The sequence below is a fragment of the Doryrhamphus excisus genome, linkage group LG21 (assembly GCF_037039965.1).
Source record: "Doryrhamphus excisus strain RoL-2023G ecotype Guam linkage group LG21, RoL_Dexc_Guam_v1.1, whole genome shotgun sequence".
NCBI classification, from domain to species: domain Eukaryota; kingdom Metazoa; phylum Chordata; class Actinopteri; order Syngnathiformes; family Syngnathidae; genus Doryrhamphus; species Doryrhamphus excisus.
The window spans coordinates 932,146-956,317 of NC_136377.1; the positions used below are offsets into that span (position 1 = coordinate 932,146).

Sequence of the window (24,172 nt, forward strand, 5' to 3'; positions counted from 1 at the left end):
TTAAAATATGTTTAATAACTGTGAGAGGCATATTTTTTTAGGTTAAAGTTTTCCAAAAAATCGGCCTTTAAGGGTGTAATGGGTGCGTGACCCCCCAAATAGGGTTCTGCTGTACTATAGAAGACCTTATTCGGTCGATCGGTCTTATTTCAGTGTACAGTTCCATAGGACCCAAAGCTATTAACTTTTGTTCCTTTTTAATATTGTATTATCAATTAAGATAGCTGACTGAATTAATCATGAAGACATAGTTGTGGTTTCCTGCAATGGAAAAGCGAGGCCGCGCCATGCCGTGTGCAACCCGCGTACTTTCACGCAGAATAAAGCTGCCTGAAGCGAAGCAGAGCTTGAAACCCATTCCCACAGTTAATGGGTAACACTGTTGTCCTGCTTGAGGTCACAAAGTATGCACACTACTACAGCCTTAAAAACACACGCAAAGATTCCGAGTGCAGCAGTGATGGCTGGTCGGGATTGAGGTTGTCGGGGAAATTCATTGGTTCAGTAGTATTTTGCAGGGATGTCCAAACTTTCCCCAAACTGGGATGCATATGGTAAAATCAAAGGATAAGAGGGCACTGTTGATAGTTTACAAAGAAAAAGCAGCCAGCACCTCAGCATTTTTATTAATACTTTTAGTGGAAAAATACAATCTGAAGTTTTGTATTTTACTTATATATATTTTACTTTGCAATATTTATTGTCAGGTTAAGTATGGTACATAATAGTTGGGACGCCAATCACCGGAAGTAAGGTGGTAGTTTAATTTGAAAGGATCGCCGGAAGTGAACGCCGAGTATGATTGTTTAGTGTAGTACAGTATTCGTCTGACAGTGGGCGGTGCTAGGTTAACAGCAACAGTAGTGCAGGTAGACATGTGCTCTGTGACCGCTTCCACTGAGCCCGCGGCCACGCCACGCAAGCGCAGAAGCACGAGAGGAGGCGTTTAAAACCCGACACACCGCCGAGCTCCGGCCGGAAACTTTTTTAGTTTTCTTTTTGTCGTCTTGAGCGCTCGAAGCCCCGAACACCTCCGACTCGTCCCGCCCGCCATGTCTTCGTCCCACAGCCACAGCGCCCGCTTCAGCGAGGCCAGGAGGGTGGCTATCTTCGGGGGGACTCACGGCAACGAGATGTCCGGCGTGACGCTGGTCAACCTGTGGATGAAGAACGGCGCCGAGATCCAACGGAAGACGGTGGAGACCAAGCCTTTCATCACCAACCCGAGGGCTGTGGAGAAATGCACCAGATACGTGGACACCGACCTGAACCGGGCTTTCACCCCGGAGAACCTCAGGTAATGTCACGGAACGTCTCTCCATTGGCGAATATCGGCTTATTGGCGTGCCGTTAACGAGATCACGTGGCCAGAGTGTTTAGTGTTTACATGTTCCAGCAACAAGCCCCTCCCCCTGGTCGTCAGCTGACTGGCAGCCAGCACAGAAACGTGAGCCGAACGTGACCGAGCTGCAAATCCCGCTTCTGTGCGCTCCTTTTCGTGTGCGCTAAAGCGGAAATGAAGTCTTATGCAAAGCCCGGCTGTCTCACGCGGTCGGCGGCGCGTGCAATTGCGGCCTAATGCGATTCGATGGAGACGTCCAAACCGAGCCGAAAGCGTAGTGACGTCACAGCACCCGTGTTGTTGTTTTCATCAGAGCTGATGCTGTCGCACGTCCGACAATGGGGCACCAAGTCCTGACAGGAGGTCCTCGGAGTACCAAACTCCTTGAGTCCATTCTTGTCTGGTTGAGCATGTAACATGGAATTCCCTGCTAGTCCACCATAACTCATAACCCATAACTGTTTGATCAGTAGCTTGTTGGCTTCCTTCATGGCGAGCAAAGTCAGTTTTTTTTAGAAATATAACTTATATATAACTTACAAGCATGTCTATATTTGTTGCTTTATGGAGTGGACCTTGCATCCTGTCATTTTTCAGTGTGTGGACACCCTCGCCGTATGGTGACGATGTAACAACACAAACCCCAAAAAGCCATCTGGACCCGCCTCCCATGGAGTACAGTATGTTCCTGCTGTAGTGCACAAAGTAAAGAGCAGTGCACTTAACAGTAATGCTGCGTAGTAGCGTAGTATCGCGTCCAGGCCCAGATATCGTCAGGAAGTTATGCTGACGGTGTGATCTTTAAATATCTTCTCCGCCATCGCTCCAGCTTCCAAGCCTTTTTTCCTGAAGGCGACTTAAGAAGCTTCAAGGCCTGCTAAAAACAGCCCACGGTGCGCGTCTCTTCAACTTCAATAGACTGACAGCTCTTCTCCCGCTCATTGTTAGTCTTCACCAGTGGGCCCGTCATGTCCACGGGACATCACAGCTCATCAACACGCACCGTGCTGGCCACACAATGGCAGATATTCAGTGAAAATGGGGTCTAAAGTGCAGATGTGTGCACGGAGAGACAATATGGGCAGCAGAGGTGCCGCTGTACAGTCATTTGGAGAAGGTCCTGGATGTGGTGGGATTTTGAAATGCTAAAAGAGATCACGGACAAAAAGAGAAGCGCTTGTTTGGGCTGTAAAGGGCAGGACTGGCGAGGGGGGGGGGCAAAACGCACTTCTCAAGGATCATCTGAAGGGGTAGATGAATGCAATAGGCTACCGAGGGCACATACGTAATACATTGGATGGGTTGCAACATGAACACTAGCCCTTGTATTGTATCGTGTATTACCGCGATTGTCAGTTGTTGATGTTTTCCAAGGTCAACTTGAAAGGACGGCAGCATTCAATAACGCTCAAAAGTGATTTTATGCAGTCTTCAATCACTCTCTGGAAGTCGTGCAGCTCAAAGCGCATAGCTAGTGATGGTTATGAAGGGTTAAAGATTCCCTGGCCGGAGTCTGTCTATAATGTCCCAACTCGAAAAGAACCACTAACCATCCTTCACAGAGTGTGTAAATTGGTATAGTGTTTGCTGTTCTGGTTCTGGTTGGCTTCCATAATCTTAAGGGTTGTATTCCATTGTATTGTATCTCAGATTATTTTTGTTTAGATTTAGTTTTATTTAATTGTAATGACTGTTTGAAATGTAATTTTTTGGACCCCAAGAACAATGGTCTTCACTGCAGCGACGACTAATGGGGATCTGTAATAAACAATAATAAACAATAAACAGAGGCTGAATCGACAGCATGTAGATACTCTGCTGGGACGCTCGATTCCGCTGACAAGTTTGCTCGGTGCCCTGCTTGGCTGTACCAATATTAGGTATTTTTGTCAAAAGAAGAATCGTACAAAAACTGAGCCACACTGGTTCGATCCTCAGCCTTCCTCTAATTGTGTTGACGTACCCTTGGGCAAGCTAGTGAACCCATTTCCTCCTGCCGCTGTGTCCTCAGTAGGTACACGTGATAGCCATTTTCATGGACGCCACATCTAAAAGCATCTTCCTGCAGCGGCCAGTTAGCGTAGTGTCATGTTGTGTGTGTGTGTGTGTGTGTGTGCACAGTGCTGCGGGGGGCAAGGAGTTGCCCTACGAGGTGCAGAGAGCCCAGGAGATCAACAGAATATTCGGACCCAAAGGAAGCCCGGAGGCCTACGATGTCATCTTCGACCTCCACAACACCACGTCCAACATGGGCTCCACTCTCATTCTGGAGAACTCCAAAGACCACTTCAACCTGCAGATGATGAACTACATCAAGGTTGTTTTTTCCGTACGAGCGCCGATGAAAGAAACGCAACATCGTGTCTTTGGTGTCTCTGGAGAGGTTCAGGGGGCCGTTTTTGCACCCTGGTGACCCGTGACATTCATTTACCTGCGGCCAAATGTGGTTGAGTAGGTCTTTACTGATTACCAGCAGTTAAAGCAACCAGTTGGTTAGTCTGTCAATATAATGTGGGTAGTGGGATTATACACGCCAAATGCACTTCTGCCACCCTGTGACCGTTTTTTATGGTCGTTTTAACTGCAGTGACACCTTTTAGTGTGTCACCTCTTTTTGCCTCTAGTGCAAAAAGGGCGTTTGGGTTTATAAATTTTTTTTTTTTAACAATCAAATACGTATTCAATCCCACCATCGGCCATCTCTGTGTGGAGTTTGCATGTTCTCCCCGTGCATGCGTGGGTTTTCTCCGGGTACTCCGGTTTCCTCCCACATTCCAAAAACATGCTAGGTTAATTGGTAACTCCAAATTGTCCATAGGTATGAATGTGAGTGTGAATGGTTGTTTGTCTATATGTGCCCTGGGATTGGCTGGCCACCAGTCCAGGGTGTACCCCGCCTCTCACCTGAAGACAGCTGGGATAGGCTCCAGCACCCCCGCAACCCTCGTGAGGATAAGCGGTAGAAAATGAATGTTAAATAATTAACACATGATGTAAAGCCACACCTCCCTGCTGTGACGGCAGACGTAGGCACCGTCACAGAGTCTGACGCGTTCCTAAAATGAGTTAAAAGAAAGTACGCTCGTTTGGGACGTATTGTTTGTTGTGCTAAAATGCCCACGTGGTCATCTCCCCCAACTTGGTGGCCATGTTGTTTATCCACGCTGTGTTGCAGAAAGCCATGGCGCCCGCCAGTTGCCTTGTGCTGCTGAACGAGCATCCGCTTCTCAAGTACTCCACTTCCCGCTCCGTAGCCAAACATCCCGTGGGTGAGTCCCCTGAAAGCAAATCCTTGCAAGGCGGGTGGAACATCTGCATCTTTTTTCATTGTTGTTTTTTTTTTTTAGGCCTGGAGGTGGGTCCTCAGCCTCAAGGGGTTTTGAGGAGTAACATATTTGAAGCCATGAGGGTCATACTCAGACACGCCCTGGACTTCATCGCTCTGTTTAACCAAGGTAAGACACAAACGACCCCAGCAGAGGCTAAAGCGTACGGATGTACTTCCTGCGGAATTATCGATGAATTGATCAGTTGGTCGGAATGGAGTGCACCGCTTGGTTGCAACCAGCAGAGGTGCTGTTGTTTGGGTCAGAAGTGCTTTGGCGCATTAGCATGGGCGTTGGGCGTTGTACGTAGCAGCTGTCATCACTTCAGTTGGATTTCTTGAATTTCTCCCATCCATCCATCCCAAAAAAATATCACAAAAAAGTTTGTATGCCCCTCACATTTCTGCAATTTTTTTATTATATTTTCATTTAGATAGACTTCATTGACTTTATTGTCATAGCACAAAAACACAGAGGTGAAATTGCCAACGAATTGTCATTGCCTGGCTCCTGTATAATACCAGAGACAAAAGAAATAATAATAAAAGTAAATTGCACAAATAATTAAAATAAATTTAAATAAATCAATTATTAGTGGTTATTTTGTCGAGATACGTTTTCACAGAGATCTACTGTCTCTACTAAACGATACAAAGTTGAAGTCCGGGTCCCCTGGTCCTTAGCTTTCAGACAATGTGGCCCTCGTATCAATTTAGTTGAATAGCCCCCCGAGTACAGCTTGTACTGCATAACAGCAGGACATGCAGTCCAATGCCCGTCCCTCAAGTCCACTTGTTCTGGTTCAGCTTGCATTTTTGTGATATAATTCCTAAAGTGTTATGTAATAGAACGATGCACATGCCGGAGTCTAATTGGTCCCGCTCAGCCTAACAAGACGCAGAATGAGAGATGACAAGTCGCCCGCGAGCGCGCCACCAACTCACTCGCACGTACCTGCACTCAGAAACTCTGAATAGATTTAGTCCAGCCCCCCCCCACAGCATGGTGCAGCATGTCCAATGTTTACATGCACGAGGCGACCGTTTCCTTCCTTTTCATGCCCAGCATGACTTGCAGTCTGTTGCTTTGCACTAAACTGGGCAGTTGCTGAATAGTCCTGCTTGTTAGGATCTGGTCGGCTTCCATGTCTTTGGCGCCAGTGGTGCCGTAATCTTCTGTCTCCGGGCCACCCCGGCGGTGCCGATGAATGCCGCGACATGTGACATGATGATGAATCCGTGTTCCCGCTCTCGGAAGCCAACTTGCAAGAAGAAAAAAACGTAACAATAACAATCACGAACACTGGGAAGCATTGGGAAAGTATTAACTATTTCCATTTTTTTTCAGCCTTATTCCAAAATGGAATTAATTCATTTTTTCCCACAAAATTCCACATGCGACATCCCATAAAGGTGACATGAAAAATTATTTTTTTAAATGTATGCAAATTAAAAATAAAAATCAAATGTGCATAATTATTCAAAGCCTTTGCTTAAAACATTGTAAGGTTGTTTTAGGCCAGCTTTATTCCTACAGTAGATTCAGTTTGACCTTTTACCCTCATGCCAGGATGTTTACCATTTTGATGGAGGTCTTGGAGTGCACAGCAGGACCCGCTGCTCGTTGAGAAGAGCCATACATTCTTTCATGTTAGTCTCCAAATGTGTCGGGTAAAACCGGAAAGTTTTGTCGAAAAAATGACCTTGTGTGGACATAAAAGTGAATTTGCATAGCAGCTAACATGCTGTATTAGTGTTATTATAATGGCCGTGTTATTGTAAAGTCAATATTCTGTAATGGGTATTGAAATAGGTCAAACATTTCCTCAAGAACTCGGGGGTGAAGCTCTATTTTCACCGTCCACTTTTGTCCCCAGGAGGAGCATGTGTATTTATTTGTTGGTTGACTCCCTGCCGGCCCCCGTTCCCCCCTACCCCGGCGCAAGTCTTTGAGTTCTTATGTTGTAAAGTGTGCTTATTTGTGCCGAGGTGTTTTTTTTTTGCCAGTCCCATACTGTACTCCCCCACAGGACCAGTTTGGCTTTTTTTCTCCTGCTCTCTCCTTTTGTTCTCCCCCCCCCCCCCCCCCATGTACTGAATGGTATGTTGTTGTACAGACTGTGTATGTACACAATTTTGCTTGTACCTCAGTGACAAGTAAAGGCCATTCTTTCTCTCTCACTCATCCTTTCTCCACCATGGCGGGTGGCAGAGGGCAAGCGTGACGGCGGGCCATGTCTCTCTTCTTTCGCCGTCCGCCATCAACAGGACGCCATCTGGGTCCAGACTTTTGCAATGTTAGGAACGCGGTGTGTTTGCTGTGTGTCCTTCAGGCATGGAGTTCCCTTCGTGCACAGTGGAAGTTTTCCGCGTTTCAGAGCGGGTTGACTACCCCAGGGACGCCAACGGAAACATCATCGCCATGGTGCACCCCAATCTGCAGGTGAAAAAACAACGTGAAAACACTCGCACGGCGTAATATCACCACCGGCAACGCACTGGAGTCACCCTTGGGCCGGCTGTGGCTGTTTTTGTTTCAGGACTGCGACTGGGAGCCGCTGAACCCCGGTGACCCTATGTTCCAAACGTTTGACGGGAAGACCATCCCCTACCAAGGCTCCGGCACCGTGTATCCCACGTTTATTAACGAGGCAGCCTATTATGAAAAACAACAGGCGTTTGTCACCACCAGACGGGAAACCCTGGTGGCGAGCGCCATTAGAAAAGCGTAAAAAAAAAAAAGAGTGGCGAGAACACGCGAGCCACCAGAACCATTTGTATATACATATCTTTTTGCACTTTCCTTACATAACGATAGGCGCCATCTTCTGCTCGGTGATTTCTTTTGTGCATTTACTCACAGCAATTAACTATGCAAAGAGGCGGAATCTTTGCTGCATCGGAAGGCCGACGCAACATTGTGGTTATTTATGATACTGTTATTTAAAGATCTACTTTTATTAAATCAACCCCTTTTATGAGATTAAACCTCCAGCTTAATCCTTTACCACTTGAGTAGGTGCGTAAACTGTGGTGACTAGTCGCTGTGGACTTTCCTTTTCCACGCTCAGGAAGCCGTTCGAGGAGCATAACCCGCAACCTGTGACCCCCAAGCCGTAGTGGTTTGTCTTCCACTTGGAAAAATCTATATTTGTAACATCCTGGGAGGGTATTTGTGGCCTTTGACACTACCTGCCTGTGACTCCCGTGGTTGCATCTGTGGTGCTCTCCTATTGTTGCCTTAAAAGAGACTGAATTGCACTGCCAAATTCAAGTGTAGACGTGTTGGATAACAGCATATTTTAATAATAATAATAGCATTATGTTCCTTTCCTCGCTACACAAAAGAGTAATATATGTGTCTATTTTGATATTCTTGTATTGTACGTGGGACGTGTCGCTTTAGCTGTGTGTTTTGGGTGTTGTCATAAAGGATATCCCTGTGGTCTTAGTCATTCCTTGTCATAATGTTTAACGACTATGTGTGTTACTACCATTTATGTGATAAAACGAGGCTCATTGTCGTTTCAATCATGTGGAAATCATCCAACCAATAAATACAGGGAAAAAAAATGTATCGATGCTGCGATCTCCATGTCAAGTTGTTTACAGTTGTCTTGCGGTGCAGTTGGCACCAACGGCCACAAGAGGGCGCCAGACATCGACACATCCCCGGCTGGAGACGATCCAATCATATTGCAGTTATATCTTAGTATTTGTTATGTTTCTTATACACAACGTCAGCGAAGAAACGAGTCTAAATGATGAAATCATCAGTTTATAGAAGCATGTTAACAGTAAAAGTTTCAATCAGATATCATAGATGAGATATACTCTGCTGCGGAACTTACATACACACTTCCTGCTTCATAGCAACAGATTTGTGATTCATATCTGCAGGGTCATATCAGCCTTGGGGGGGGGGGGTGCTTGATGATTTCTAATGGCAGCTTTATTCTCCGATTATTCTTTGTTTACACCACATTGCACAACTCTTATTGATGTCCTCAAACCTCTAAGAAGCTGTTATGTATGTAATGTTATGTAAGATAACGTCTAAGTGGGTTGTGTCGTTACTGCTGCCGAGTTACCACAATACTACATATCACTTGTATTTCAGTTTTGACTAGTAATACACTGTAGTCTACTACAAAACAGCAATAATTTATGAATACATTTCTGGAAAAAAAACGATATTGTGAGGGAACAATAATCATTTTAAAAAAATCAAAAACGAAACATACGTCACTTCCTTTCAGCAATTTAGTGGCTGTTTGAAACAAAGGTGAAAAAAAGTCATGGAAGAATAAAGGCAGCAAAGTTGCCTTCAATGACAGCTGGGATTTTTGAAAACTAAACATAAATTATGACTCAATGCACAATTATTTTTTTAGTTTATGATTATTTTATGCATTATAATACAAAAGCACTACCCTTTATTTGCTCTTCCATTGGAAATATTTACGTCCAAAGTGTTTAAAAGGTTGAAGTTTACCCGATGACCTCTAAGTATGTTTTATTATTTTCACTTATATATTCCACAAAACACGAAGCACTACTTCAGGGAGGTACTTTGACATTTTAAAACGATAATACTGCTTGTAAACACCTGCTTATCGACGCCAATAATTCGCTTTGAACACGGCGACACTAGAATGCACGGGCACTCAAGGAGGTCGTGAAGGCAACACGGCTGATACAGGAAGTGTTGCAAGTTTGCGAGCGGTCTCGCCAAAAAGTTGGTTTCCGTCCACACACGGCGCACGCCTGCCCACGAAGACAGGAGATGTTCACCGAGTGCTCCGTTTAACGGCGACAGACCGGAACCGGTACCGAAAGAGGAGGACGTTGACGCCGCCAACGCTCGGCGAGGACACGGAGCAATTCCAAGGTTTGCGCCGGGAGTTGCCGCACTCAACGCCGCGATGTGGGAGCAGGAGGAATTCGCCAAACACTGGAGGAACGAATTCCCCGACGGCGAAGTCCCACACATGGACCTGAATTCGGTGGAGGACATCGAGTCGGAGCTGGAGGCGTCCAAAGCCAACCTGAAGCGGCTCCAGAAGGCTCTGGCGGAGGAGAAATTCAAGGTGATCTACCTGCAGACCACCATGGCGCGGCGGAGGACGGGCGAGCCGGAAAGTTCTCAAAGCAGAGACGTCAACTTCAACGCGGACGCCTTCGCGACGTTCAAGACGCCGAACGTGAGGATGTCACGTGACCTGCTCGACGCGGGACGATCGGCCTCGGGTTCGTCCGGCCGGGAGCGGAGCAGGTTCAGCGGCAAGGTGGGCAAGCCGGTGCCCATCCCGGTCCCGCCGCGGAAGCTCAGCAACCCCAGACCGGAGACGACGAGGATCCGAGACGATAACAGCGACCGGGAGTATGAGGATTTGGAGATGAATGAGAATTTTGTCAGGAATAACTTATTGGCACCCAAGGGGACGCCCGGCGTCCATCAGCCGCACCCCGGACGGCCTTTCCGCCACAGCAGAGACTTGGACTCCGGGGACGAGTGTCGGGTGTCCCCGCCCCTGCTGCAGATTGGGCGCCGTTCTGGCTGCAGCACCCCGGACAGGAGGAGCGATGGCTACCTCAGCTCTGAGCACGACGACTCCTCCTCTGCAGGTACTTCCGACACGGCGATGTCTTGTTATTATGACGTCATCAGGGGGCCAACTCTACTCAAAAAATCCAAACTTTTCATACAAAAATAGTGTCAATCAAAATGCCCCCACACCATAAAGTAATGAGACGCCCATTCAAATGGGCCTCCTCCTCCTCCTGACTTTGCCCTTCTCCTCCACAACATTTGCAATAAAATTGCAATAATTTGATTACATTCAGCTCCGTAACTCCATAATGTCTGAACTATCCCTTTAAGAAGGTGTGGGGAAGAAGGGACAAACACGCCCAAAACTTACCACTTCCACATGGAATGAGAGGAGAACATGTTTTATTCACCTGATCTCAGCCACGGCATGTCGACTGGGCTCTGCTGGCTCAGTGGATTTAATTTTTTGAATATTTATTTAAAAAAAAATTAATATTAATGTAATTTAGTATAAAAAAAGCATTCTTAAATTAAATTCAATGTTATTTATGGAGCAGGTGTATAACCACGCTCCCTATGCGTACATACAGTAGGAATAACCCCTAAGCCGGACTTCGGCTATGATTATTTATTATTAATTATGATGACATGAGGCACAATAATCTTGGTCCTCACAGTAATAGTCATGGTTGTGTGTGAGTGGGTGTAAATCTGTAGAGTACTGCAATACAGGCAAGTAGTCTAGTAGTGGCTGCTGAAATGTGAGGGTTCTACTCAATGATGTGAAGTACTGTACATACATGTACTGTACATGTAAATCAGTGCTATTATTCATTCCAACAAGCATCAGTCATGGTTTTAGCTTGTGAAATGTCAGCCAAGTACATACAGTGCTTGAAGATGAAGGATGATGTTGGACATGGGAATCAAACGGTTGCTTCAGCTCCAGCGTTTACTTCCCCAGATTGTCTTGCATGTCATCGGCAAAGTGCTGATGACGAGCATGAAAAGCATGAGAATAGATTTGAGGAAGGCGTTCAGGAGCAGACACAATCATTTTTTTTGTCACTCGTCCTCGTGCTTTTGTTGGTTCCTCTTTATAATTTAGGATCACACTTTGGGTCATAGTTTTGTCATCGAAAATATTTCTCCATTCCCCCATTTTAGCTTCACATCCACATGCAGCGTTGAAATAACATCATCTTGTTCGATACGATAAGATCTGCATGTAATGTGGAGCCCAGTCACAATCATAGTTCATACGTGTGGACTGTTCCGTATCATGGATCTCGAACATCATTTGGATTCACTTATCCCTGAAGCGGTGTGTTCAAATCTTCATTTAATGTCGTCTAGTGTTTATCTAGTTCATTGTTTAGCTCCTTGCTAATTACAGAGCCGTCTTCCTGTCATTCAAAGTCACCATCATGTCCCGTAGTCGACCTCGACCAGGTCCTTGGTGGTTTGGTCCTGGATGTTCAAAGTGGATGATTAACATTTTCACTGATTTGAGTGCATTCCAAATATTAGGACCATTCTTCTTCTTCTTCTTCAAAAAAAAAAAAACTTTTGAGGTGGAGTCAAAGTGGAAAAATATCACGACACGTCACCTTATTCACATGACTTCATACGCCAAAGGAAATAGTTGGAAATTAAATTAAAGTTCAATAATGGGAATAAATATAATTATATATTGACCAAAAATATTTAAGAAATAGTACTGTATTTTCTGGACTATAAGTTTTTTCTTATTTTTTTATATTCATTTATAAGTCACTCTGGAGTATAAGTCGCAGGAATAGCCAACCTAGGAAAAAAAGTGTGACTTATATTCCGGAAAATACGGTATTAGGAAAATAAAAAAAACTAAATTATTTATACATATTTAACATTTATTTTAACATTTATATGTCACATTTGTCCTTAGTTTTAACATTTATTTTGTTATTTTTTTATATTCATTTATAAGTCACTCTGGAGTACAAGTCGCAGGAACAGCCAACCTAGGAAAAAAAGTGCCACTTATAGTCCGGAAAATAAAACAAACTAAACCAGCAATTTAATTGCTCATTGATGAAGTGTTGCAGGTGTAGTTGAGAGAAATGGATCATTGTGAGACGGCGGTTGCCATGGCCACGCCCTGTGACTGCTTTGAATAATCAACAAAGGTCGCCTGAACAGAGTTGAAGTGGGTAAAAAGGCGCTGTCATGCCATTATTCCTTCTCGTATGAGTGATTCCGGCGGCTGTATTTACTCATCCCAGGGAAGTGTTGGCTGCTCCGTACTGTGGGAAGACTCATTTTATGGTGCGTCCGCTCGGCTGTGGTGGCAACAGTAGATGTCTGGCTCACGGTCACCGAGCAACAGCAGTGAGCTCATTGGTGCTGCCTTTGTGGGTAGCGTGGATGTACGGGGGGGTCATGGGGGCTCTAATCTATAAGTCTGTCCTTTCCGCAGCGTCCATGATTCACAGTGTAGCGTTGGTTTAAGGATAGAGTCATCATCCAGCGTCACTACAATCATTGTTGATTGGCTAGCTATGTAGCCGTGACTTCTTCTGTCTTTGGATTCCTTTGGGCGATGATGGTGGGGCCTGCCGAGTCATAAAAGCGTCCCATATTGATCATATCAAATGTAGACCGTTGAATCCAACATTGTGTCACATGGGATTTGAGTAGAGGATAATATACCCGAAGAGACCAAACCTGTTTTTTGTGTCTCCTGAGCCCGGAGCGCTCGCTGCTGCACGTGTCACACATACTTTTATTCCCTGGCTCGACTCTTCCGCTTCCTTCACTTCGGCAAAAACATGTTCAGGCTCGTCTTGGATTGCAAGTCCAACCGGGGAACGGAGAAATGCAACAGCTCGTGTTGACAGTGCAGATTATGTTGGCCGCTGGTGGGTCTTCATTTCATTTTGTGTTCCTTTGAATCTGGATGGTTCGGATCTGTTCAGGTCTTGCTGACAATGTGCACATTTTTGGAAATTTCATTTCTTTTTTTTTTTTTTTTTTTAAAAAAAGGACAATTTTTCTGCAGAAAATCACATCAGAATCAGAAATGGTTTTATTGCCAGGTACGATCAAACACATACTAGGAATTAGTTTTGGTGAAGTAGGTGCAGACACATCTATTAAAAAATGAAAATACAAAATATACAGAATACAGTATAGATATATGTACACAGTCTGGTTTTGTTTGTTATTCCGGAAGTGCAGTCTGATTGTTTTTGCTAAGAGACCTTAAGCTAGCAGCAACCTCCTAGTAGTAGTTTTAAGTTTGGGGATGGGTACCTTTGACCTTTAACCCTTCACTTTGCCAGAATTCTTTTCTGATGGTGTCTTGGAAAATATGGTAATATTTCTGGTGTCATAAGTGTGCATGTTTGGTGTAAAATCAGTTGTATTTTTGTAACGCTTCCGTCTGTCTAGCGTTTACTCCCAAAGGCCATTGAGGAGAAAGCGTCCATTGAACGTTGTGGCGTGTGTGACTTGTGCGCGGGTGATGAATGCTAATGTAGGCGGCGAGGCTGTGCAGGAAAGCAGACAGGAAGTAGGCGGTAAAGCAGAGACGAGGCTTTTGCAGCATCTTTGCTTGCCCATAAAATGGATGCCATCCCTGCTTGATTCTCTTCTTTCAACTCCTAATCGCATTATTGATATGATTGTCATACTGTATGTATCCAAGCCAAGTACTGCGTTGGCCTGTCAGAGGCCAGGCTGGAGTGACAGCCCGGCGCCGGCTGACGTCAGCAGCCATTGCGGGAACCGTGACAAGCTGTGAAAGTGGCTGACGTGCAGCGTGCATAAAATTAGGTACCACACGGCGTCTAAAAAGGAATTCATGCGGCCCTCAGATGAACTTAAGCTTTAATCCACCGCTATGTAACGTCATTTCCAAATGCTAACGCTAACCACCGATTGGCTTCTGCTGCAGATTATTGCTGGGAAGTCGAGGAACTGCAAAGTACTTTGGGCGAGGGAAGGGGCCGTGGGCGTCTTCCTGTTGCTTAACTGATTCACTCTTCCAAAGGACCCAACCCTTTTGGGTCACCGCATCATGACTATGACATAACACGAGGAAGGGACCTCCGCCCGAATACACAGGAAGTAAAGTTCACCCACCCCAAGGGTCTGGCCAACATTTTAACATGTTCTTGTCTCTGTATTGGCTGCTCAGTACAATATGGCTGAAGCGACATCAGTGGCGTGCATATTCCATTTCCTGTTACCACCGGGTGGCGCTGAGACAAATTCAGGAAATGACGTGCGTATAGCTTTAAGAGGTCTCAGAGGGCCTGTTTCACCTTCTGCAGATGTATTTCATTTCAACTAATAAGTTTGGGCACATTTTGCTCCTCTGCTGCCACCTGGTGGTCTGGAGAAAGAAAACACTTCACCAAACCAGCGAGAACTTGTTCTTTTTCCACAATTTACCTCCCCAAAGGTGATTTAACGATAAAGTACGCGTGTTGCAGTGTGCTTATTGGACCAAGTCAATGTCTGTGCAGCAGAAAGGAAAGACGTATCGACGAGTCGGGTGACAGGACCTCCCCCCACCCCAACCCCCTAGTGTGGGTATCAAGTGTCTGCAGGATCCCCTGGTGAAATATTAGCTACTCAGCATCGGTTGTGTTGGCTCCACTGTAAACAAGTGTTTATCTTGCACACCGATTGAGAGGATTGAACCCCAAGGTTTCTAGTCAAGTCAAGCATCGAACCATCGACCACGCAGGATGATCCAGGAGTTCCGGTGAAGGATTGCCAAAAAGCGATCTAGAATATGTAGGACCCTGTAATCATTAGATTGTGTTTGTGATGGTTCCTGTTAAGGGCTGCGCGGTGTCCTAGTGGTTTGCATGTTGGCTACACAGTCGGGAGAGCTGGAAGATGCTTGAAGACGCTCGTGCATGCTAGGCTAATTGGCGGCTCTGAATGTAGTGTGAATGCGTGTTTGTCTGTAGTGTATGCGCCCTGCCATTGGCTGGCCACCAGTTGAGGGGGACCCCGCCTTTTAGTCCAGGTCAGCAGGGATGGACGGAGTCGGGCTTCGTGAACCTGTGTTGGCAGGCGGTGGACACTAGGGTGCAGTAACACGCTGTGTTCTGCTTGTGGGCAAGGTCGGCTTCAGATTTGGACTCCACTGGCAGACCTCAGACACCCACTGGGTGTCACAAACAGGGGCGTCACTAGGGTCTGGGGACAGGGGGGGCTTAGCCCCCTGGAGATGCACAGGATATGAATGAATGTAGTAGACAATATAATAATAAAATAATCCAAAAAACAAATAAGGAACAAGAAGCGGGATATAAGTTTCCCACTTTTGGACAGACTTAGTAGAGATACTCAATAGTTTTAGTCCACCATTAAATGTACACAAGTACTACACACAATGTACACCTCAAAACCGCTGCTCAAGCTCTGCAACCATTCTGTCCAGTGGACAGTCATCAATTATATAATAATAATCATTATATTATTAATCAGCCTATTATTATTACTATCATCATTATTCTTCTTCTGATTATTAATACTACTACTACTAGTAGTAGTAGGCTAGTATTAGCCTGCTTTTGCCCTATTATATGAAATATGTCAGAGATTTTTTGTAAAAATTATATTATTAATCAGCCTATTATTATTACTATGATAATTCTTCTTTTTCTGATTATTACTACTATTACTACTAGTAGTAGTAGGCTAGTATTAGCCTGCTTTTGCCCTGTTATATGAGATATGTCCGATTTTTTTTGTAAAAATTACATTATTAATTAACCTATTATTATTACTATGATAATTCTTCTTCTTCTGATTATTACTACTATTACTACTAGTAGTAGTAGGCTAGTATTAGCCTCTTTTGAAGGCTATGAAGGCTATGAAATATGTCAGAGATTTTTTTGTAAAAAAAAAAATAAATTTTAAAAAATCAATAAAAAATATACAATTTTTTAGGTGGGCTTAAGAAAATTATAGAAAAAAAAATTATTATTAAAAAAATGACGCCACTGGTCATAAACATTCACAAACATCATATTTAGCACAGGTTGTCTCTGGGAAACATACCCAACACATCAGGTTTATGTTTGATTGGCGTCTGAGCGTCGATGAGCTTTCTGCTGCTCACCCAATCACAGCATGATTCAGATGATACCAAAATGGTTCTGCTGGCATGGCATGAATTATCACATAATCTCAAACTGCTTGACTCAGTCGGCACGATACAATAAACCATATAAGACGACACACGTGAAGTCCAAGTGCAGCATACGGTCAAATTGACATTTTGCTCAAACCTGACACCAGCAATGTACGAAAGACACAAGATGGCCGTACGACCGATGCATGCAGACATACGAAGTACGTAAATTCGTCGTAAGCCCCCTTAGAGTTTGTTTGACCTCTAGGGCCCGTCTGAGGTCAGTCTACGGTCTTTCTTGCGACCTAGACATCAGTGGTGGTGGTGATGGTGAAAACGGCACAGAAGGAAGACAAATGGCTTATTTGTGCAGTTAACTTCAAAATCCTCCCACGGGTCTTTTTGCAATATTCCACTTATGGAAAAAAAAAAAAAAGGCAGGGACCACAGAGTATATAAAAAAAATCGTCCAGATGATTGCAGGACGTCCCATTTAACAAGCCGACATTCATCAGTGGTGCACTCAGAGCTTTTTAATAATATATGGTCATGGCTGGTCCCTGCTGCCACGCCCACCCTTTGCACTACTAAATACTAAAACAAAGGGATGGGGGACAAAGCATACACACGCTGTAGTAGAAGTACTGGCTAGCCAATATTGTAGTAATCCAGTATTCTACTGGAAACGTTGTCGATGAATCGAGTCATTAGGAAAACATCATTTTGCTCGGTTCAAGAGCAATAAAAATAAAACACACATTTCACTCTTATGTACGTATAATAAGCTTCAAAATGTGCAATACGGGATTTATGTGTTATAGATTTATTTATTCAAGTGAAATTCACGTAATTCTTAATAAGGCAATTCTACATTTTGTTTACAGTATAGGTTATTGTTTTTGATGTGCATATATTTACATTTATTCTGAACAGCACCTGCCACTTTTTATATTTATAGCCTCTCCAAAGGCGTGTAGCCTCTCCCAAGGCAGTCTCCCCGAAGGCGTGTAGCCTCTCCCAAGGCAGTCTCCCCCAAGGCGTGTAGCCTCCCCCAAGGCGTGTAGCCTCTCCAAAGGCGTGTTAGCCTCTCCCAAGGCGTGTTAGCCTCTCCCAAGGCGTGTTAGCCTCTCCCAAGGCGTGTTAGCCTCTCCCAAGGCGTGTTAGCCTCTCCCAAGGCGTGTTAGCCTCTCCCAAGGCGTGTTAGCCTCTCCCAAGGCGTGTTAGCCTCTCCCAAGGCGTGTAGCCTCTCCCAAGGCGTGTAGCCTCTCCCAAGGCGTGTTAGCCTCTCCCAAGGCGTGTTAGCCTCTCCCAAGGCGTGTTAGCCTCTCCCAAGGCGTGTTAGCCTCTCCCAAGGCAGTCTCCCCTAAGGCGTGTAGCCTCTCCCAAGGCGTGTTAGCCTCTCCCAAGGCGTGTTAGCCTCTCCCAAGGCGTGTTAGCCTCTCCCAAGGCGTGTTAGCCTCTCCCAAGGCGTGTTAGCCTCTCCCAAGGCAGTCTCCCCTAAGGCGTGTATCCTCTCCCAAGGCGTGTTAGCCTCTCCCAAGGCGTGTTAGCCTCTCCCAAGGCGTGTTAGCCTCTCCCAAGGCAGTCTCCCCTAAGGCGTGTAGCCTCTCCCAAGGCGTGTTAGCCTCTCCCAAGGCGTGTTAGCCTCTCCCAAGGCGTGTTAGCCTCTCCCAAGGCGTGTTAGCCTCTCCCAAGGCAGTCTCCCCTAAGGCGTGTTAGCCTCTCCCAAGGCGTGTTAGCCTCTCCCAAGGCGTGTTAGCCTCTCCCAAGGCGTGTTAGCCTCTCCCAAGGCGTGTTAGCCTCTCCCAAGGCGTGTTAGCCTCTCCCAAGGCAGTCTCCCTTAAGGCGTGTATCCTCTCCCAAGGCGTGTTAGCCTCTCCCAAGGCGTGTTAGCCTCTCCCAAGGCGTGTTAGCCTCTCCCAAGGCGTGTTAGCCTCTCCTAAGGGATTATATTTGTACATCCCTAGTAGCTTTTATTCTCATTTCCTGGTCAGTATTCGTGTGAGAAGCTGAGGGGAGCAGGCGGGGGGGGGGGGGGGGGCAAATGTAGACACCCGCTCTCCCCCCCCAGGGGAAGACTGAATATATTGGGGAAGCATCGGCGGGGGTGGATGTGCAGCGGGGTGCGGGGTATCTGACGGCATCAGGGAATATGTAGGTGGGAGGATGGTGGATGGCGCTTTGATTGGCTGGTGAGTGCCTTTGTGTCCTAATTACTCACACACACACACACACTTATCCCCCCCCCCCCACATGACAGAAAGTGGTTATCTATTGAAATGTCATGTTAAACAAACAGCAGCAGTTTTAGTCTGCTTTAATGACACCCCATTGATAAAATGAATAGTGGTTGTTTTCCGGTATCCAAGCGCCATTGTTGTTTTGGTTATGGTTACTGTAAATGCTGGCATCGATCTGATTCCAAGTAAATATAGGCCATACGTACAATGTAGGACATTACATACAGTTGTATGTGCAAAATGATGTCAATAGTCACTATTGGCTTCCATGTTGGCCCAAAGCCCTCCTGTGTTTAAGACTTGGTTTGCAGACACTAAGAATATGTAAATACAATGGAACCTTGCTTAGTGTACGCCCTGGATAATGTACTTAAAGCTTACAGGATGCTGCAGGTTTTGTCGGTGCAACTCTGTCCTTAACTCACCTGCTCGCTCCCAAAGATGTATTCCGTGTCTTTTTACATATTTTTGCACGAGAAGCACAAAGAGGTGATGATGCAACTTGACAACAGATGAGAGAATATCCGGTGTGGTTTTAAGCGGGAAAAAAATCATTTGTAACAAAAATGGTATTTTCATGTGAACCAGGTTAATAGGTTTGTGTTAAATATCATATTGATATTTGGTTGTATAGTATATTCTATATTATTATTATGTATTAAATATACAGTATATTAAGGCATGGGTCACATTGTTTACGGTTGGGAATCAACATGTCACACGCGTGTTCTCCGTGTGTTTCTTAGGTTGTTTTTTTTTGCATGCAGACCGGCCGTAGGAGCCTATGGGACTATTGCATGTACCCTGGTGGGGGCGCGTGAAAGAGCCCGCTGCCCCAGATTAAAGACAAAGGGGGGGGGGGGGGGGTACAGTAGATACAGTGAAGAAAATAAGTATTTGAACACCCTGCTATTTTGCTATTTCTCCCACTTAGAAATCATGGAGGGGTCTGAAATTTTCATCGTAGGTGCATGTCCACTGTGAGAGAGATAAACTAAAAAGAAAAATCCAGAAATCACAATGCATGATTTTTTAACAATTTATTTGTGTGATACAGCTGCAAATAAGTATTTGAACACCTGTGTATCATCTAGAATTCTGACCCTGAAAGACCTGTTAGTCTGCCCATTAGAAGTCCACCTGCACTCCATGTATCATCCTGAATCAGATGCACCTGTTTGAGGTCGTTAGCTGCATAAAGACACCTGTCCACCCCATACAATCAGTAAGACTTTAACTTGTAACATGGCGAAGACCAAAGAGCTGTCCAAAGACACCAGAGACAAAATTGTACACCTCCACAAGGCTGGAAAGGGCTACGGAGCAATTACCAAGCAGCTTGGTGAAAAAAGGTCCACTGTTGGAGCTATCATTAGAAAATGGAAGAAGCTAAACATGACGGTCAATCTCAATCGGAGTGGAGCCCCATGCAAGATATCACCTCGTGGGGTCTCAATGATTCTAAGAAAGGTGAGGAATCAGCCCAGAACTACACGACAGGACTTGGTCAATGACCTGAAAAGAGCTGGGACCACCGTTTCCAAGGTTACTGTAGGTAATACACTAAGACGTCATGATGTGAAATCATGCATGGCACGAAAGGTTCCCCTGCTTAAACCAGCACATGTCAAGGCCCGTCTTAAGTTTGCATATGACCATTTGGATGATACAGAGGAGTCATGGGAGAAAGTTTTATGGTCAGATGAGACCAAAATAGAACTTTTTGGTCATAATTCCAATAAGCGTGTTTGGAGGAAGAAGAATGAAGAGTACAATCCGAAGAACACCATCCCTACTGTGAAGCATGGGGGTGGTAGCATCATGCTTTGGGGGTGTTTTTCTGCACATGGGACAGGACGAGTGCACTGCATTAAAGAGAGGATGACTGGGGCCGTGTATTGTGAGATTTTGGGGAACAACCTCCTTCCCTCTGTCAGAGCATTGAAGATGGGTCGTGGCTGGGTCTTCCAACACGACAACGACCCGAAGCACACAGCCAGGAAAACCAAGGAGTGGCTCCGTAAGAAGCATATCAAGGTTCTAGCATGGCCCAGCCAGTCTCCAGACCTGAACCCAATCGAAAATCTTTGGAGGGAGCTCAAACTCCGTGTTTCTCAGCGACAGCCCAGAAACCTGACTGATCTAGAGAAGATCTGTGTGGAGGAGTGGGCCAAGATCCCTCCTGCAGTGTGTGCAAACCTGGTGAAAAACTACAGGAAACGTTTGACCTCTGTAATAGCAAACAAAGGCTACTGTACCAAATATTAACATTCATTTTCTCAGGTGTTCAAATACTTATTTGCAGCTGTATCACACAAATAAATTGTTAAAAAATCATGCATTGTGATTTCTGGATTTTTCTTTTTAGTTTATCTCTCTCACAGTGGACATGCACCTACGATGAAAATTTCAGACCCCTCCATGATTTCTAAGTGGGAGAAATAGCAAAATAGCAGGGTGTTCAAATACTTATTTTCTTCACTGTAGATTTTTGATGAAGTGTTTTTTTGTCTACGCCTGGGTGACTCTTCCCTTCATATAAACCTCTGGGTGTGTTTTCTTGCTTCATAAAACATGCAGGTCCCCCCCCCCCCCCATTATACATGAATATGGATTCCAAATGCTTTGACTTTGATACAGGAACACACGGAGCTGTGTATGTTTTCTCCAGCTGGCCCATAAGAGCAGACAAAGAGGGATGCTCCAGGCCGGTTTGGTTAGGGAGGGGGGCGGAGGGGCGGGGGGGTGGGGGTCCTCTTGTCAGCCTTTGTGTCCTAATTGAAGTTTTTAGAGGAGGTTGAAGGGGGGGAGGACGGCTGTATGTGGGACTTGTGGGGGGTTTGAAGCCAGGCTTTCATATTTGCTTTGTTGCTGGTGGTGATGCTTGTCAAATAATGGCTGTACACACAGTATACGATGGAGTAGTACTATGTAGTACGGGTCATTCTCTAGCAAGTCCACGTTGTAGTGATGATACTTCATCATGTGTACAGTTACCTTGATGATTTTATTGCATTTGTGTTATGAGTATCACTCTTTGGGCTTTGGATTCTACACACAAAACTGCAGTTTTATCAAAATAAAACAAATACCAAATACTTATTTGGGCCATCTCCGCAAGGTGTGCAGGCATCACTTACGGTAAACCGTTTTCGTCAAGTAGGGGTCCACAAAAGTTTGGTCCCCCTCCCCATCGTAGAGATTTAATTGCATTTTGACTTGTCAGTGTTGGTGTTCGAATCCACTTCATTTATCGTTTGTGAATGTCGCCTCTGCTCAAAGACGATTGGCAGAGACCACAAAGTGAGAGAGGAGGGGTGGATGAGAGCGAGCAAGTCGGAGAGAGAGAGAGAGTGCTTCTCCCTTTCCCTAGCAACGCTCGGCTGTGGTCGTCTCCAGCCTGTTTCTCCCTCACTCTCCGCACACACACACACACACACTCGCACACACACACACACACTCCTTTGGCTCTCTCGCTTGTCAGCCTGTTGGACCTCGGGGGTCTCCTGACATTTTGTCCGCATGATTCTTTGTGCTCCCTCCCGTGAGATGAAAGCTTTTTTCCCGCAAGGATAAAATCAGGGCGAAAGGCACGGCGAGTAGCGGCAACTTAAAGCGGACAGAAGAAGAAAAGCGCTGAGACCGACCGGACTCGGGGGGTGGGGGGCACGGAGGAAGGCAGAGATTCGGAGCATGGAGCCCCTCAGCGCTCACGGCCTGCCTCGGCTCTCCTGGATCGACACCCTGTACAGCAGTACGTATGGTCTGTTTACGCCACACATGACTTTCCGTTCGCCTCCATCTCCTCGACGCTCCACAGTGGGAGTGGAGCACTTTTCTTTGGACTTCCAATTAGCGTGCATTACTGTAGTTGTCCATAACAACGCTGTCGAACCCCCCCCCGCTCCACCACACTCACCCACAACCTCTTTATTTCGCTGCCATTCCCGGCTATTAGCAGCGTCTCATCCTTGCCGGCATTCTCCTGTCCAGTAGAGAAGTAAAGAACATATGTGGATGTAGAAGTTCATGTTCCAGCCATGGAGGACCCTGGTGGTCTTATGTTGAATATTCCATCTGGTCCTCGTTGCCTTTTTCCGCTGAGCTGTGTGACACGTTTAGTACGCTTGGGCAGGGAACGAGCAGCAATGGCTGATGATTCTCCCACTTTTCTTCCACCTTTACTCCGATATTGAAGGAATATCGTGATTGGGATATTGTGATATGTCTTAAACACGAGGGTCAGTCGGTCAGTTCAGCTTGTTTGGCCATGTGGACTTCTCAACGAAGAAGATGCAGGTGGTTGAAGGTGGATTAGATATATTCTGATGTTGTGACTGAGTTATTTTTTTTAATACTTTTGTGGATTAATTGATGTTGTTCAAGTGGATAGTTCAGATTTTTGTCATGAAGTTGCATGACATCCCCATCAACGGTGACACCCACCACTTGGGCCCCCAAGTCTGGTCAGATTTGGTAGTTCCAGGTAGTTTCTCAAGTGAGGAGTTTGGCGATTTTTTTGGCTTTAGGCATTTTTGTGATGCAAATGCGTTACTCTTTTGAACGCATATTGTCTTGACAAGCCAAACTCTTTACTTGTGAACCTCAGTGACTACCTGGAACTACGTTCTTCATCACCAAAGTCCGACCAGATGTTGAGGCAGCAGTGGTGTCCAAGATCCCGCTGTAAATGATAATGATGATGGCGGGGTTTGCTTGAGAGATGAGGAAGAATCTCACAAGCGGATCTGAAAAATGTTGCTGAGCCGGTATCGTGAGCCTGCAGACGTCATAATATGCATATTGACTTTGGGTCATACTGATGATTGTTCTAATGTACAGTATGCCGTTATCCCTAAGTCCGTAGATATTCAGATATGGGTCACATTGCATGTGAAGTATGTCACAACACTGAAAGTATAATTCCTTAGTGCAGCAGTATTGCGTAACGTGACTTGACTAATCATCTTACGGTCAATTTAATTCCTTCCTTCAGGTTATGGTGTTTTAATAATGTCCGTATTAAGCAAAGTTCCTGCAAAACACTTTAAAAATATCGCCTTATGTCAGCTTCCTTAGCATGGATTTACCTCCTTGTTGGTGACGCCCTCTTCCCCCCCTGCTTCCCCCCGCTTTGCCTTCTCCCCATGTGAATTTAATGTTATTAAAATAACATTATTGCATAGGGGAATTTCTCTGTGAATGCTTTGATCCCCGTGTTGTACTGAGCTAATTAAAGCAGCCTTGAGGAGGTGCCGTGTTCTTGTACCGCAAACTCCTTGAGAGTTGTTCGACAGCGCCCCTGCTGGCCACGGCGATTTTTGACTCAGTGATTAGTCAGAAACAATCATTTGCACGCAATTCCTAGTGATGAATTCATGGAATACCCCTCCACCCCCCTCGTCCCTAGAGACAAAACGTTATGATAAGAAGGGGGTTGTGCAGATTGCATGATATTTCATAGCTGCAGTCGGGGCTCTCTGCTGCCGGGCTTTATGCTAAAATATGCTAATGTTTAGCAGGATCTGCATATTTATTCTCATGGCAATGCTATGGAAATAAATATAAATAT

General features: G+C 45.4%; 2 protein-coding genes across 5 annotated transcripts in view; both read left to right on the forward strand.

Annotated features, from left to right (window-relative positions):
• Positions 1–852: 852 nt before the first annotated feature.
• Positions 853–8,253, forward strand: aspa (aspartoacylase). The gene is made up of 6 exons (XM_058087302.2): positions 853–1,297; positions 3,464–3,659; positions 4,518–4,611; positions 4,690–4,797; positions 7,001–7,110; positions 7,208–8,253. Exons 1-6 carry the CDS (start codon positions 1,053–1,055, stop codon positions 7,397–7,399), a joined length of 945 nt encoding a protein of 314 aa, XP_057943285.2. The 5' UTR covers positions 853–1,052; the 3' UTR covers positions 7,400–8,253.
• Positions 8,254–9,372: 1,119 nt separating this feature from the next.
• Positions 9,373–24,172, forward strand: part of abr (ABR activator of RhoGEF and GTPase) — a 71,647-nt gene continuing 56,847 nt past the window's right edge. The window contains exon 1 of one of the 4 annotated variants that reach the window (XM_058086230.2): positions 9,373–10,295. In XM_058086230.2, the coding sequence (XP_057942213.2) occupies positions 9,593–10,295 (703 nt within the window). In that variant the 5' untranslated portion in view covers positions 9,373–9,592. Of the gene's footprint in view, positions 10,296–21,996; positions 22,355–24,172 lie in introns of those variants that run through there. The other 3 variants (XM_058086229.2, XM_058086231.2, XM_058086232.2) reach the window with 3 other exon arrangements.

Bases quoted from the DNA above. Each gene is read 5' to 3' on its own strand.
- aspa (XM_058087302.2), top strand. From the start codon at position 1,053: ATGTCTTCGTCCCACAGCCACAGCGCCCGCTTCAGCGAGGCCAGGAGG. The intron at 3,660-4,517 runs GTTGTTTTTTCC...GCTGTGTTGCAG, and splicing joins AGATGATGAACTACATCAAG to AAAGCCATGGCGCCCGCCAG. The intron at 7,111-7,207 runs GTGAAAAAACAA...TTTTTGTTTCAG, and splicing joins TGGTGCACCCCAATCTGCAG to GACTGCGACTGGGAGCCGCT.